The following is a 16950-nucleotide window of genomic DNA, read 5'->3' as shown; positions in this document are numbered from 1 at the left end:
TCTGAAGACTAACACAATGTCTGGCGCACACACACTTTTTGATCAATGAAACTCAGAAACCAGTGATCTAGAGAAATCCCATTATCGGACCCTAATCATGCTTAACTGTAATATATATCATAATAATAATAATATATGACATTTAGCAGACGCTTTTATCCAAAGCGACTTAGTCATGCGTGCATACATTTTACATATGGGTGGTCCCGGGAATCAAACCTACTATCCTAGCGTTGCAAGCGCCATGCTAAACTAAGCGACAGAAGACAGCAAACTGTGACCACAAACCAGAAGTGTTGTCTGAAGGATCCTTCTATGTGTTTTCAAAAGGTCTGGATAGGAGAGTTTGTGTTGCCCAACCACTCTACAGCTGTTTTTACAATGCTATTACAGCTCTATTATCCCACTGTAAGCATGGCTATGATACGGTGACAGTGATATTTAATATTGTCTGTAATAGTGTGTCAATGAGAGCTGGCTTGAAGATCAAGAGCCTGAACCTTTTAGTGGGTGCTTTAGGGACAACAAAGTTTATAAAACTCTGACATAATATATGATTTGGTAAAACGAGAATGCTAATCACTTCTGCTTATGCAAGGGGAACAGTTTAAGAGGCAAGTTTATACTAATTTCCCTTTTAGCTTCAGACGTAATTCGTGAGATAAAGTATTAGTATTAAACAAAATACTTCCCTGGAGACCTCATTACACAAACCTACTGACCTACTAGGCATTCTAAGTCCAGGAGTTTTTCCTGACCAAGTGATATGACCAGGAAAACATGCTCTGCATCCCAATACTTCCCTTTCCTGGATTTAAAAAGGACTGGTATAAACAGTGTAGTGGATGGAAACTCAGTCTAGCCCATGCTTAAACCAATACTTTTACATTTGTGGGGAGTAGGGCACTGATCACATCAAATCCTGGCCCTGGGCATTACTTAAATCTACTGACAATGAACCATTAGGTACACCTCCACTCCCAAATGAAGGTCAATAGGTAAACTTTCAACAACTAGATAAGTAGAAAATAACCAAAATTACACCCTACTCCTTCTGGCTACATCTAGGAGTGTCATCCATATACTTTATGGCCAAATTTACATTCCACATTAAATATTATTTCCCTTTGATCTTCCTCCTCTCATCCCCTTCTTTCCCGCCATCCCTCCCAGCCTCTCTGTGCCCTTCAAACCACCTCTGTGTTGGTGACAGGCTTACATTTCACCTCGCTATACTTCCAGCTCAGCCCTTTCCTATGGCGATCAATAGGAACAGGATCCATTGCTCCATGGCTCTGTAATCCGATGAGCAGGAGGCTGTCCGCTGGTGCCTGGTTCTGACACTAATGGAGGTCACTATGTCTCAGTGTTTCTGACCCCTAACAGAGCCACGAGCATGTACACAACCAGATCCGTTAAATAACGACACACATCCCATTCTTTAACCAGGAATAAAGACATGCCATCCTTTTCATCAGCTGCCTGTGGCCTTGGACCACCACTGTACTAGTAGCCCTAAAGGGATTATTTTCCATAGAAAGAGAACAAATACCAGAGGACATGAAATGAATTATTTTTCACTTTAATGACATTACTCTTTATGGATAATGACATTGTCTTCCGACAGATGGCGTCATGCTAAACCGACATACATTGCAAGGAGCCAGCTGTCTTGCAAATCATGGAACTCATCTTTAAAATCAAGATTTTGTTCATCCGCGTGACACCAGTTCCTAACTTCTGAAAATCACTGCATTCTCCCATGACTCACTATGGAACACCAGCAGGCCTGATTACATGTTATGAAAACATAATTTGAAACATTTCTAAATTCATGTTATTCTTATTTTTCCGACAGAGCATTATGGCCTGACATAATAGTAGAACACTGAATAATTAATAACACTCTTATAATCTTCTTCTTGTATAGTTATTTTAATGCTATCTAGTTACCTGACAATCAGCTCATATTGGACTTTTACTGTGTGTGCGGTGGATTCAGTTTCTAATCTAATCCAGACCCTGTGTGTGTGTGTGTGTGTGTGTGTGTGTGTGTGTGTGTGTGTGTGTGTGTGTGTGTGTGTGTGTGTGTAAATGTCTGTCTGGGTAGGGTGAGCAGCCATTTGATAAGGTCACCACCCATACCATATGGGTTAGTCACAGAGAACAAAGCTGTCAGGGAAGATGAATTGCTGTGTCAATCTCACAGGAAAAATATTTAAAAGTAAAATGGAAATTACAGTGAAATCAACAGTGAAGCAGACTTTATGAATGGGCTTGTGTTGAGTTAAAGGAAAACTAATTGATCACACTACATACTGTAAATGGCCATTTTGGTGTTATTTGTGCATGACTTTGGTATGTTGAACTGCCATTGTTAAATCATCAGGAATTTATTTGAATCTTTTGATAAATACTTTTTCTGAAGTGTGTTTAGTAACTCATTAGGCAGAATAGCATTGAATCAATCTGATTAGGCCTACAGATGAGGTGTTCATTACCTTAAAAAATAACAGATCTGTATCCATTCATTTCCTCTGTGTTTGCTTTCATGACGTGACATCTGTGATCAAATTTCAGTCAGTTACCAGACCAAGGGAGTCGGTCCTTCAAAGAATGAACCCTAATAATTTAGAACATCCAACACTGAAGCTACAAAGGTGCAACGGAAGGTGATGAGGAGAGCATATGGTCAAAAAAAGCTTTTTCTAATGGAGTATTAAATATCCTCAGACGTACACTTCGGGCGCTCAACATCCAGCTACTAAAAGCCAATAATGCATCGTGCTTCCTCCACGCTACCTCCGGTGGGAATGCAATGATGGATCGGATCCATAAACTCCTCTTGGAAGCCTGTCTTGGAGCTACGTCATCGACCCCAAGAATGAACGCGCTCGCACTGCCCCATTCATGGAAGCGCGTCTCCATCTCCACAGAAGGACTAGGAGTCAGCCCTATTGTCATTGTGAATGATTGACATTCAATGGGCTGACATCACACTAATGTCTACCTGTTTAAAGTACTCTAAATGCAACCCAAACCATTAGGCTAAATGTTTGTTCTATATGTTTTCTATAGCCTACGTCGTCAATTGCACACGATGGATAAACAGACTGGTTTTGCTGTATATAAACCCTAAATAATTCGACACCAATAACACCAGGTTTAAACTCTTACCAGTCGGACTTGTCATATTTCCGGAAAGCTTGTCTTGACAGGTCTTGGTAGTTTTGAGGCTCCGCGGAGATGCCTTGCGCCCGAGACCTGGTCCTCGGTCCTATAAGTTGAGCGCTGGGCAAAACGGACTGACATTTGTGCAGTTTCCTCTTCAGTTCTTGGATCTCGTCCTCCCTGTCCGCCAGACGCCTCTCCAAGTCCCGTATCCTCTCCTCCTTCAACATTAAAATATTGGCAAAGTCCTCTTCCAGGTCACTCATTTTGAAATCTGCAGAAACTTCACCGTTGTTTACACTCGAAAAACACAACTCCTATATCTAAACAGTTTCTTGTGGTCAGAATTCCGTTGTTTCCAATGGTTAAACGGGCTCCGCCGTGCGTATTGAGAAGGATCCCTTTGCAATCCACGTGTTTGTTTCGGAAGGTGCTGAAAGGAGGGGATTTAAATCGGTGTTTAAACAGCGGAGCAGGCGGTTGATAGATCCGCAGCGCTGGTACGCTGTGCTGCTGGTCCACAGACAGATACCCTGACCCTCCAGGGAACTAGTGATGATCCTTCATTGAGAAACCAATACAGCAGCTCTTGCTCTTTGGAGACGCAGGCCATATGCTGGACAGAAACTCGGTGTAAACTCCAGATGATAACCAGAACCGCGAATTTGCATCACTGACCGCCCCAACATAGCCTAGACTGTCATACTAGCTACATATTGTAGCTTTGGGACACAACATCGGTAGTCTGTGTATTGGTTGGACTCCCTGAGATGCATCGTTCTGGTGGCTGGCGACAGAAAATAACCCTACCACAATATAGCCGGCTTCACCCAAAAAAAGTGTATTGTCAACAAAGGCATATTCACAATCTCTAGGAATACCACTTACCAGATGTAGAATGAAATGTGCCCCTCGCTATCAAATAAACGTCTGAATCCAACTTTTGTCCGAACAGCACCATATTCCTGCTGAGTTAGACAGCACTTCACTCAAGACTTTCTACCATGTAATCTACTGTTTACACAGCAGGAATATGGTGCGGTTTGGACAAAAGTTGGATTCAGACCTTTATTTGATAGGGGGAGTCACAATTAACTTTATATCTGGTAAGTAGAGTTCCTAGAAATTATACATATGTTTTTGTTGACAGGAAACGTTTTTTTTGGTGTAGCCTGCTATATTGTGGTAGCCACTCACCAGAACCATTCATTCACAACTGAGGAAGTCCAATCGATACACAGACTCCCGATGTTGTGTCCCAAAGCAATGGAGACATAGCCGCAGGAAGTAGGGGTGCTGATGTTGCTGCAGCATCCCCTGATAAATCGAAAATAAATAAATATAGATAGATATATAATAGATTCTACAAGTGTCTGGAACTGTATTGGAGAGATGTGACACCATTCTTCCATGAGAAGTTCCATCATTTGGTGTTTTGTTGATGGTGGTGGAAAACGCTGTGTCAGGTGCCACTTCAGAATCTCCGATAAGTGTTCAATTGGGTTGAGATCTGGTGACTGAGACAGCCATGGCATAAGGTTTACATCATTTTCATGCTCATCAAATCACTCAGTGACCACTTGTGCCCTGTGGATGGGTGCATTCTCACCCTATGAGGGCATAGCCATGGTAGCAGAGAAGAAGAGGCGAAGCAAGAGATTTCACTCTCACCAAAATTTGTCCAAAATAAGCCCAATGCTTGTCGCCTGCCTTGCTTTTGGGACAATGACTCCCATTGTTAGGGCATATACATGAGCATCTCATTCTTATATACAGATCTCTAATGGTAGCCAAAATAAAGGCCAAAATAATGGCCTGCCCAGCATTTTTATACATGACCCTAAGCATGATGGGATGTTAATTGTTTAATTAACTCAGGAACCACACCTATGTTGAAGCAGCTGCTTTCAATATACTTTGTACCCCTCATTTACTCAAGTGTTTCCATTATTTTGGCAGTTACCTGTACTTTACGCATGGAATATGTTGTTCCATAAGAGACGTCCCACCAACCTAACATTGTTTCGTAGAATAAACTGTAAGATATAAACTAAACTGTTAAAGTAGCACATCACTATCACAATCCTTGGTGGTCTGTAGCTAAGTAGTAGGCTACATATGTAGGATCTTAATTTGAGCTAGTTTTCTACAGCAGGAAAATAATCCTGAGCAACAGGAAATTTGAATTATTATGTGGATTATAATTATTGGAAATTTTTGTAGGGGTCTGAAATTTCAAAGTGGAAATTACAAGCTTCAGAAGCCTTTTCAAATCTCAAATACACTACAAGTTGTACATTTTCTGATTGCATGAAAGTTATCCTACAACAGGGTGATCAAATTAAGATCCTACATCTGTATGTTGAGTTTTGCAATGGGTAAAGGTAAAGAGAGGCCAATGTTGTCATACACACAGGCAAACACCCACACATACATTGAGACCTCTGTAAACCTAATCTCCAAACAGAGCCAACCATTTCTCCGCATAATGTTTCATCCTCTGACTAAATCCATTCCAGCTCAATTAATTCATCAAAAGAGCGATTTGGGCTGCTGGGGGAATGTTTCATTTAGATTCTGAGATAAAAATAGAGCCAGGAGATCCATCATTTGCAAGTGGAGTTCATATTATTTTACCCCTGTTTTTCTGCTCCCCTTCCCAAATCCATAAAATCTGGGTGGCTCAAAATAAATGCAAGTGAAAGGAAAAGTAGGCTGCCTTTCTGACTACTACTACAGACATAGCCACATTTGCTCATAACTTGTTCTTTTCAAAACGACTAACACCGAAAAGGCTAAGCTTTTAAGATAACCAATACCTTTTGATGTGCTGTGCAAGAGATCACTTAGAGACATGCTTAAGACCTTGGCCACAGGAGAAATCCTCTTGGCTTGAGGGGCACATCTTTACAGACCTTCAGCCTTCACTACATGTGGTAAAGCTGTCTCAATAGGCTTGATATGGTTTATAGATTGTGATCCAACTGGATGTCACAGGTTCTGGGTGACAGGCAGGGCCGGCTCTAGCCTTTTGAGGGCCCTAAGCGAGATTTGGTTTGGGGCCCCACTACCAAGTGGGCAAATTTTTTTAGAGGCCCACCCTCTTGACGGTGGAGAAAATAAAAATATAATAAAAACCTGCAATTCTACACATTTTGCCATGGGGCGTAGAGAAAATGTTGCAGTTTTAAAGCAAGTTTTCTGCAGTTCTACACATGTTGTCATGGGCATAGAGAAAATGTGGCAGTTTTAAAGCAAGTTTTCTGCAGTTCTATCAATTTTGCCATGGGGCGGAGAGAAAATGTTGCAATTTTAAAGCTCATTTCCTGCAATTCTACCGATTTTGCAATGGGGTGGATGCATCAATCTACACACAATACCCTATAATGACAAAACGAAAACAGGTTTTTAGAAATGTTTACATAAGTATTCAGCCCTTTTGCTATGAGACTCGAAATTGAGCTCAGGTGCATCCTTGAGATGTTTCTACAACTTGATTGGAGTCCACCTGTGGTAAATTCAATTGATTGGACATGATTTGGAAAGGCACACACCTGTCTAAATAAGGTCCCACAGTTGACAGTGCATGTCAGAGCAAAAACCAAGCCATGAAGTCGAAGGAATTGTCCATAGAGGTCGGAGACAGAATTGTTTCGAGGCACAGATCTGGGGAAGGGTACCAAAATAATTCTGCAGCATTGACAGTCCCCAAGAACACAGTGGCCTCCATCATTCTTAAATGGAAGAAGTTTGGAACCACCAACACTCTTCCTAGAGATGGCCGTCCGGCCAAACTGAGCAATCAGGGGAGATGGGCCTTGGTCAGGGAGATGATCAAGAACCCGATGGTCACTCTGACAGAGCTCCATAAATCAATTGTGGATATGGGATAAACTTCCAGAAGGACAACCATCACTGCAGCACTCCACCAATCAGGCCTTTATGGTAGAGTGGCCAGAAGGAAGCCACTCCTCAGTAAAAGGCACATGACAGCCCGCTTGGAGTTTGCCAAAAAGTACCTAAAGGTTATTATAAATTTGCAAACATTTCTAAAAACCGGTTTTTTCTTTGTCATTATGGGGTATTGTGTGTAGATTGATGAGGGGGGGAAAACAATTTAATAAATTTTAGAATAAGGCTGAAATGTAACAAAATATGGAAAAAGTCAAGGGGTCTGAATACTTTCCGAAGGCACTGTATATCTAGGGCACCCGTATATCTATACTGTTGCTAGAGTTGAAAGGACGTTTATCCTATTACATTTGCTCAAAGGCCTGGGTCTGACACAGAGAGGTCAGGTCAGGGTAATTGAGAAACAGGGTGTTGTTTGTGGCAATTTAAAGCATTGAATGTCAGTTCTGAATGTGTTGAGTATCCCTAGTTTACTCTCATTGTTTGGCTCAGAATATGAATGGATGTGAGTGGCTCCGTTGTTATCAAGTGATTTCACATCGAGCCATTGCATTGCTAAAATGCATGGTTTAGTCAATGTTTTTGCAGTGCTCCCAAAGCGTTTGGGCAGACTAAGCCCTATGACAGATCAGTTTACACACGAGCAGGGGCAGACATTAGTCACTGCTTTCCTGTAACAAACACACAGACACACACACAAATGCACACACGGATGCACACAGACATAGACACAACTTTACATGTCCATACAAACACACACACGTTTATACCGGCACACAGATCCCTATAAATCCTTAACCACCACCTACCACAAATGTTCACTAATACCGCACACAACCTCACACAACCTCATGGCTGCCTGCAGCCCGTGTGGAAATCCTAGAGGGGTTGCGACTCAGAGGGTGGTGGTGGGGGTGGTGGTTGATAGGGTTGCTGCTGGTGCCTCTGGTGCCTGTGATGCAGTGATGCCAGCAGCTGGCTGCAAGCCTGGGGCATCTGCCTCAGAGGACTCTGAAGAGGGGACAAGGACCACCTGTCTCTGAGCCTCAATACCCACATCATCATATCACACCACAGCAACAAAAAAAAACGGACTGATTATTGGAAATGGGCCAAGGGAAGCGGAACCAGTGTTCTCCCTCCTCTGGAATTTGAGAGCATAGTGCCTTAGTGCCTTCCTCTCTTAGAAGTTCTTTGGTCTGTTAAAACTGGAAATTGGATAGGCAAAATTATGTTTTCCATCATGATCAGCTTGATGGTGGACAGATCCCCTTGTACAGTGTTTACAGAACAGTTGTGCTAGATGGGTGTCTATTTAGACACGCAAAGGGAACAGGCATGTGAGATTAGCAACAAGTCAGAGATCAGAGGCTGGAATGTTCCTCTCCCCTCACCATCCAGGTGTGCCGTGTGAGTAACTGGCTAAATGACCCAGATCATGTGACCGCAGGCCCAACAGGATCCAGACAGATGGGGGTTGGGGAAAAACAAGACGACAGAGTAAATGTTCTACTCTATAGTCAAACATCTGTTTATTTAAGGTCAATTTACCATGTTGGGTTATATGTGATGGCAATATTACCTCGAAAAATACTTTTTTGAAAATATTCCTTATGCAGTTCTTGGAATTTTAAGCATATGCTCTGTAAGGCTGAGATAAATCAATGTAATGTTCTCTCTGCCAGTGAGCTGCTTAAAAACATAATATTTAGGAGGCGTTTGTGAGTATTAAGAAGTGAAGTATTGCCATGGAAAAGTCAATAACCTAAATTGTGATTTCACTTTGGCACTGCTGTAGACTACGGGTCAAAAGTTTTAGAACACCTACTCATTCAAGGGTTTTTCTTTATTTTTAATATTTTCTACATTGTAGGTATAATAGTGAAGACATCAAAACTATGTAGTAACCAAAAAAGTGTTAAACAAATCAAAACATATTTTATATTTGAGATTCTTCAAATAGCCACCCTTTGCCTTGATGACAGCTTTGCACACTCTCCTCTGATAAGGAGGTAATATGAGGTGACAGCCTAATCAGTCTGATTATGCCCTGTCATTCTCCCCACTCAGCACCAGGTTAGTCACATATCCTCTTATTTTTGAGGAGAGGCGAGATTCCTCTATATGTCTGCTGAGCTGAAGCAGGATTATTTTGGACCCTGCTTCTCATTTATTCCTGGATCGCTTTTCTCTCCTGTCCCAAACTGTCTGACGCTGCCCCATCAGAGCAATGGTACACTGCGAGTGTCATTCTCTGTATTTTTCATCAAAAGAGAGACTTCGGCTGCTGGGGTAATGTTTAACTAATATTCAGAGTTAAAAGTAGAGCCAGGAGATCCATAATTTGCAAGTGGAGTTCATAGTATTATGCCCTTGTTTTCCTGCTCCCCTTCCCAAGTCCATCATACAGTGCCTTCAGAAAGTATTCACCCCTTCACTTTTTCAACATTTTTATGAATTATGATCCAACTGGATGTGACAGGTTCTGGGTGATAGGATTTTGACTGAACAGTGCAACGTAGATCAATCAATCATAGAATAGATCCTAACTGTACCCTTTATCACACTGGCAAAAGTTCTGTGCATACTGTACAGTGCCTTCGGAAAGTATTCAGACGCCTTGACTTTTTCCACATTCTGTTACATTACAGCCGTATTCTAAAATTGATTAAATACAAATAAATCCTCAGCAATCTACACACAAAATCCCATAATGCCAAGCGAAAACAGGTTTTTATAAACTTTTGAAAATGTATTAAAACTAAAAAGCAGAAATACCTTATTTACATAAGTATTCAGACCCTTTGCTATGAGACTCGAAATTGAGCTCAAGTGCTTCCTATTTCCATTGAAATGTAATATTAAATTTTTTTCATTTTTCATAAATTTGCAAACATTTCTACAAACCTGTGTTTGCTTTGTCACTATGGGGTATTGTGTGTAGATTGATGAGGGGGGGAAACTATTTAATCCGTTTTAGAATAAGGCTGTAATGTAGCAAAATGTGGAAAAAGTAAAGGGGTCTGAATACTTTCCGAAGTCACTGTATATATCATTTGTTGACTTCTGTAACCGTAAAAGTCTTGGTTTTCTGCACATAAATATCAGAAGCCTCCTTCCTAAGTTTGAATTATTCACTGCGTTAGCACACTCCACCAACCCTGATGTTCTAGCAGTGTCTGAATCCTGGCTTAGGAAGGCCACCAAAAATTCTGAAATTTCCATCCCCAACTATAACATTTTCCGTCTAGATAGAACTGCCAAAGGGGGTGGAGTTGCAATCTACTGTAGAGATAGCCTGCAGAGCTCTATCATACTATCCAGGTCTGTGCCCAAACAGTTTGAGCTTCTACTTCTAAAAATCCACCTTTCCAGAAATAAATCTCTCACTGTTGCCGCTTGCTACAGACCCCCCTCAGCCCCCAGCTGTGCCCTGGACACCATATGTGAATTGATTGCCCCCCATCTATCCTCAGAGTTCGTACTGCTTGGTGACCTAAATTGGGATATGCTTAACACCCCGGCCATCCTACAATCTAAACTAGATGCCCTCAATCTCACACAAATTATCAACGAACCTACCAGGTACAACCCTAAATCCGTAAACATGGGTACCCTCATAGATATCATCCTGACTAACTTACCCTCTAAATACACCTCCGCTGTCTTCAACCAGGATCTCAGCGATCACTGCCTTATTGCCTGCGTCCGTAACGGGTCCGCGGTCAAACGACCACCCCTCATCACTGTCAAACGCTCCCAAAAACACTTCAGCGAGCAGGCCTTCCTAATTGACCTGGCCCAGGTATCCTGGATGGATATAGATCTCATTCCGTCAGTAGAGGATGCCTGGTTGTTCTTTAAAAGTAATTTCCTCTCAATCTTAAATAGACATGCCCCATTCAAAAAATACAGAACTAAGAACAGATATAGCCCCTGGTTCTCCTCAGACTTGACTGCCCTTGACCAGCACAAAAACATCCTGTGGCGTACTGCATTAGCATCAAATAGCCCCCGCGATATGCAACTTTTCAGGGAAGTTAGGAACCAATATACACAAGCAGTTAGGAAAGCAAAGGCTAACTTTTTCAAACAGAAATTTGCATCCTGTAGCACTAACTCCAAAAAGTTTTGGGACACTGTAAAGTCCATGGAAAATAAGAGCACTTCCTCCCAGCTGCCCACTGCACTGAGGCTAGGAAACACTATCACCACCGATAAATCTACAATAATCGAGAATTTCAACAAGCATTTTGCTACGGCTGGCCATGCTTTCCACCTGGCTACCACTACCCCGGCCACCAGCTCTGCACCCTCCGCTGCAACTTGCCCATGCCCCCCCCGCTTCTCCTTCACACAAATCCAGACAGCTGATGTTCTAAAAGAGCTGCAAAATCTGGACCCCTACAAATCATCTGGGCTAGACAATCTGGACCCTTTCTTTCTAAAACTAGCCGCCGAAATTGTCGCAACCCCTATTACTAGCCTGTTCAACCTCTCTTTCGTAACGTCTGAGATCCCCAGAGATTGGAAAGCTGCCGCGGTCATCCCCCTCTTCAAAGGGGGTGACACTCTAGATCCAAACTGTTACAGACCCATATCCATCCTGCCCTGCCTTTCAAAAGTTTTTGAAAGCCAAGTCAACAAACAGATCACCGACCATTTCGAATCCCACTGTACCTTCTCCGCTATGCAATCCGGTTTCCGAGCTGGTCATGGGTGCACTTCAGCCACGCTCAAGGTCCTAAACGATATTATAACCGCGATCGATAATAGACAGTACTGTGCAGCCGTTTTCATTGACCTGGCCAAGGCTTTCGACTCTGTCAACCACCGCATTCTTATTGGCAGACTAAATAGCCTTGGTTTCTCAAATGACTGCCTCGCCTGGTTCACCAACTACTTCTCAGATAGAGTTCAATGTGTCAAATCGGAGGGCCTGTTGTCTGGACCTATGGCAGTCTCTATGGGGGTGCCACAGGGTTCAATTCTTGGGCCGACTCTTTTCTCTGTGTATATCAATGACGTCGCTCTTGCTGCTGGTGACTCTCAGATCCACCTCTACGCAGACGACACCATTTTGTATACATCTGGCCCTTCATTGGACACTGTGTTAACAAACCTCCAAACGAGCTTCAATTCCATACAACACTCCTTCAGTAGCCTCCAACTGCTCTTAAACACTAGTAAAACTAAATGCATGCTCTTCAACCGAACGCTGCTTGCACCCGCCCACCCGACTAGAATCACTACTCTCGACGGGTCTGACCTAGAGTATGTGGACAACTACAAATATCTAGGTGTGTGGTTAGACTGTAAACTCTCCTTCCAGACTCACATTAAGAATCTCCAATCCAAAGTTAAATCTAGAATCGGTTTCCTATTTCGCAACAAAGCCTCCTTCACTCATGCTGCCAAACATGCCCTCGTAAAACTGACTATCCTACCGATCCTTGACTTCGGCGATGTCATTTACAAAATAGCCTCCAACACTCTACTCAGCAAATTGGATGTAGTCTATCACAGTGCCATCCGTTTTGTCTCCAAAGCCCCATATAATACCCACCACTGTGACCTGTACGCTCTTGTTGGCTGGTCCTCACTACATATTCGTCGCCAAACCCACTGGCTCCAGGCCATCTATAAATCACTGCTAGGCAAATCCCCGCCTTATCTTAGCTCATTGGTCACCATAGCAACACCCACCCGTAGTCTGCGCTCCAGCGGGTATATCTCACTGGTCATCCCCAAAGCCAACACCTCCTTTGGCCGCAATTCCTTCCAGTTCTCTGCTGCCAATGACTGGAACAAATTGCAAAAATCTCTGAAGCTGGAGACACTTATCTCCCTCACTAACTTTAAGCATCAGTTGTCAGAGCACCTTACCGATCACTGCACCTGTACACAGCCCATCTGAAATTAGCCCGCCCAACTACCTCATCCCTATATTGTTATTTATTTTGCTCATTTGTACCCCAGTATCTCTATTTGCACATCATCTCTTGCACATCTATCATTCCAGTGTTAATACTAATTGTAATTATTTTGCACTATAGCCTATTTTATTGCCTTACCTCCATAACTTGCTAAATTTGCACACACTGTATATTATATGTATTTCTGATGTATTTTTGACTTTGTTTTGTTTTACCCCATATGTAACTCTGTGTTGTTGTTTTTATCGCACTGCTTTGCTTTATCTTGGCCAGGTCGCAGTTGTAAATGAGAACTTGTTCTCAACTGGTTTACCTGGTTAAATAAAGGTGAAATAAAAAAAATAAAAAAATAAAAAATATCTAGGGCACCAGTATATCTATACTGTTGCTGGGGTTGAAAGGACATTCATCCAATGTCCCAAACTGTTTAACGCCATCAGGGCAATGGTACACTGGAGTGTCATTCTGTGTCCTTTTCAGGGTAATTTACTAGGTTTCTTCAGGACAATCATCTTTTCAGGGTACTTTTACTGTATGCTTCTAACAAGCTTTTTCCCCGTCTCGTCCATGCTGTCATAGAGGCAGTAAAAAAATATATATATAATCTTGGAGTGCTCTATCTATGGTCCTAATATTGGTCTTTGTCCATCTGCTTCTGCTAAGTTGTTCCCTTAAAAACAGCACTCTTAAATTGCTATGTTGTAGACTTTTATGACTGCACTATTGGCCTAATGCGTGGGAATTTATTATCCTAATTCTATGGTTGTACTATTACTATTTCTTAAATCTGGGTCTGGGTCTGGGTGTTCTATCTGAATACTATGTTGGTTGTTTGGCTGCTTCAGAAAACCCTTTGAAAACAACCCAATCGAATAGATGATTCTGATACAGACTGATGGGTTTGTAGCAGATCGCCTAAAACAGCAAACTAATGCAGTTATACAGTCAGACACACAGACAGACACAGGATAACTGGATGTAATTGGGGGTTATGTACAAAATGCATTGACCCTGTGGACATCGCCACCTTACTTCTCTCTGTGTGTGTGTGTGTGTGTGTGTGTGTGTGTGTCAGGGTAAGCAGCTGTTTTAAAAGGTCACCTACCATACTGTTTTAGTCACAGAGAACAAAGTCGGCAGGGAAGATGAATTGCTGTGTATTTTACTGGGAGAAGGAAATGTGTGGCAACACTGGTGGGGAATACTTCTTATCTCCAGAGATGCTTTTACGTAATAAGGCGTAAACACACCTGATGACTCATGGAACATTATGTACCATGCTGTGTTCTGTGTGTTTGCTATGGTTGAAGGATGAATCTCTGTTGAAGAGTGTGGAAGATAAACAGTTGTTTGAAAGCACATGTGTATGTGTATGTGGAGTAAACAACATGATAACTGAAAACCTGGGTTGCAGCAGACGGAATTCCATTTCAGTTGTTGTCAATTGCTAATATTCTTGCAAAAGCAGGAAGAAATATTGTTTTTTCACAACATACGACTAACAAAACATCATTTGCAGGAGGTCCTGTAAGCAAAATTGTCTTTAAAGAACAGCACAATTAAAAAACATTCCTCATCAATAAACCTGAAAAGCCCTTGCAGCTGTGCCACAGGAGTTAGCTAGTTAGACCAACAGCTATTACATAGAAGTACTTCTGTTCCTCTCCAGCGCATGCAGATCTCTGTTGGCACCGGGCATTCCGAGCACGCATTCCTCCGACCATCCCAAACATGCCCACCATGACAGGCATCCCGGGTGTGTTTATGCAAAGGTAGGAAATAACGTCAGTCACAGCGGAGGCCCTGTCACGAGCGGCTGGGTTTGGGCCTGCCTGCCATCTCTGCCACAGCACGCCTTCACTTAAACACTCTCATAAAAGTCTGCCTGGCTAAAGATAGACACAGGCAGTCAAAAGGACAGCCATAAATCAGATGGCCTTAGGGCCTTGCTGCTGCTGGGAAGGACCCGTAGATGTGGGAGAGAGTGTTCCTCTGATCCCCAACCTCTGCTAAGCTGAACCCGTCTCTTTAACCTGTCTGTAGTGCATTAGAGAGTTAAAACCCAGGCGCTTAAGTGTACCTCCATTCTACTGCTCAACAGAGGTCATAACTCTGCTTTAATGTTCCTCTGTCTCCAGTGAACTGATGTCATCTCGGACTGCTCGTTCCACAGGGACATTACGGGTGACCTATATTTATGTGTGTTGAGTTATATAGGCTAGTTCCATGACGAAGACAATGTCTGTCAAAATGTTGTGTTTGCACTTTGAAATGTTGAAGTGTGGATGTACTGTGTGAAAGTAAACACTGTATTCTAGTAATGCTCCTCCTTCCTCCTTCCCGTCCAGGCTGTGAAGTTGATCTCAGCTACCCCGTGCCCACAGGGGCTCCACATTCCTGGGTCAGCTGGACACTCAGCAGGCCACTACCCAGGGTTAACTATTTCCCTTCAGCATTTACTACCACCTCTAACTGGTAGCAGTTATAAACATGACTGAAAATACAAAAGGGAACATTTCATAGTTAATTGAAAAGTATTCAATGTTTGGAGAGAGAGGGGTAAGACTGTGAGACAGACTATTAAAAATACCATGAGAGAGGATGTGATATAGACAGGGGGAAGGGAGGGAGAAAAGAAAGAGGGAGATTCCTTGGAGTTGCTTGGGCAACGTATTGCATTATACACTCACACTGAATTTGTCCAGAATGGCACTTGTGATGCCTTGAAAGGTCAGAGAAGGGATGTCTGACTGTAGTCATGTGTAATACAGTATGTGGAATACTAGCACAAAGGAATGTTATATGGATTCAGACGTTTCACCAAGAGGCCCCGGTTTATTGCAAAGCCTCTAAGCATTGGCTTAATGGACCTGGTAGCTTCATGATCATAAACAGTTATGGGCTCCTACATCTATTTAAAGGAATTTCTATCCTTCTTGTGCGTAGTTTCTACTGGCATGACCTCACTAGTCCACGGCTATGTCACAAGCGTTTTATTATTATTCCAGGGCCTACATACATATAGTACGTACAGTATGAGACAGACGTGTCAACTCTAGCTGACTGTGATTGATCCATACAGAAGAGCAGCCAGCTACAGCTACTATGATGAGTTGAGTTAAAGAGCATGTCATGTGACACTCTGACAAACATGCTCTGACAAGCGTTGCTAAAGACCAGACAGACATTCTGACATCTGCTCAGACACTGTCAGAAACATGTCCCATTTCTACCCTACCCCAACTAAAATAAACCTGCTAAAAGCCAGAGATGAAAACAGTTTATTTCTGGGTAAAGGATGATGTATAGAAGTCACTTTCCTTGGCACAATAAGATTGTGTAGGATAGAAGGATATTTAGTTTCGCTAATGCTGAGAACCTGCAATGTAAAAGTGGCTCTACTGTAGAGCCTACTAACTCTAACACTTGTAGTCTACTGTAATATTTGGTGTTCAAGTTGTCCTTGAAGTGGTCATAATACCTACATAACACAATCTAACCACTAAACTAAATGGCTATCCAGCTAGTACTACAGGGGGGACACTTACCTCAGATCTCCTTAGTAGTAACTCCACTACTGTATTGTTATATACAGTGAGGGAAAAAAGTATTTGATCCCCTGCTGATTTTGTATGTTTGCCCACTGACAAAGACATGATCAGTCTATAATTTTAATGGTAGGTTTATTTGAACAGTGAGAGACAGAATAACAACAACAAATCCAGAAAAACGCATGTAAAAAAAAATCTAAATTGATTAGCATTTTAATGAGGGAAATAAGTATTTGACCCCTCTGCAAAACATGACTTAGTACTTGGTGGCAAAACCCTTGTTGGCCACCAGGTTTGCATACATCTCAGGAGGGATTTTGTCCCACTCCTCTTTGCTGATCTTCTCCAAGTCATTAAGGTTTCGATGCTGACGTTTGGCA

At 42.3% G+C, this 16950-nt stretch overlaps 1 protein-coding gene across 1 annotated transcript in view; it reads right to left on the bottom strand.

Annotated features, from left to right (window-relative positions):
* Window positions 1-3437, bottom strand: part of LOC311129343 (cGMP-dependent protein kinase 1-like) — a gene marked incomplete at both ends in the record, with an annotated part of 187012 nt that extends 183575 nt beyond the window's left edge. Inside the window, one exon of the mRNA XM_084161611.1 lies at window positions 3178-3437. Within this exon, the coding sequence (XP_084017737.1) occupies window positions 3178-3437 (260 nt within the window). The remainder of the gene's footprint in view (window positions 1-3177) is intronic.
* Between the last annotated feature and the right edge of the window lie 13513 nt (window positions 3438-16950).

The sequence above is a fragment of the Coregonus lavaretus genome (assembly GCF_964263955.1).
Source record: "Coregonus lavaretus genome assembly, chromosome: 1".
Classification (NCBI taxonomy): domain Eukaryota; kingdom Metazoa; phylum Chordata; class Actinopteri; order Salmoniformes; family Salmonidae; genus Coregonus; species Coregonus lavaretus.
Note: the sequence above shows the minus strand (reverse complement) of the source record. Positions and strands in the feature narration are given on the sequence as shown.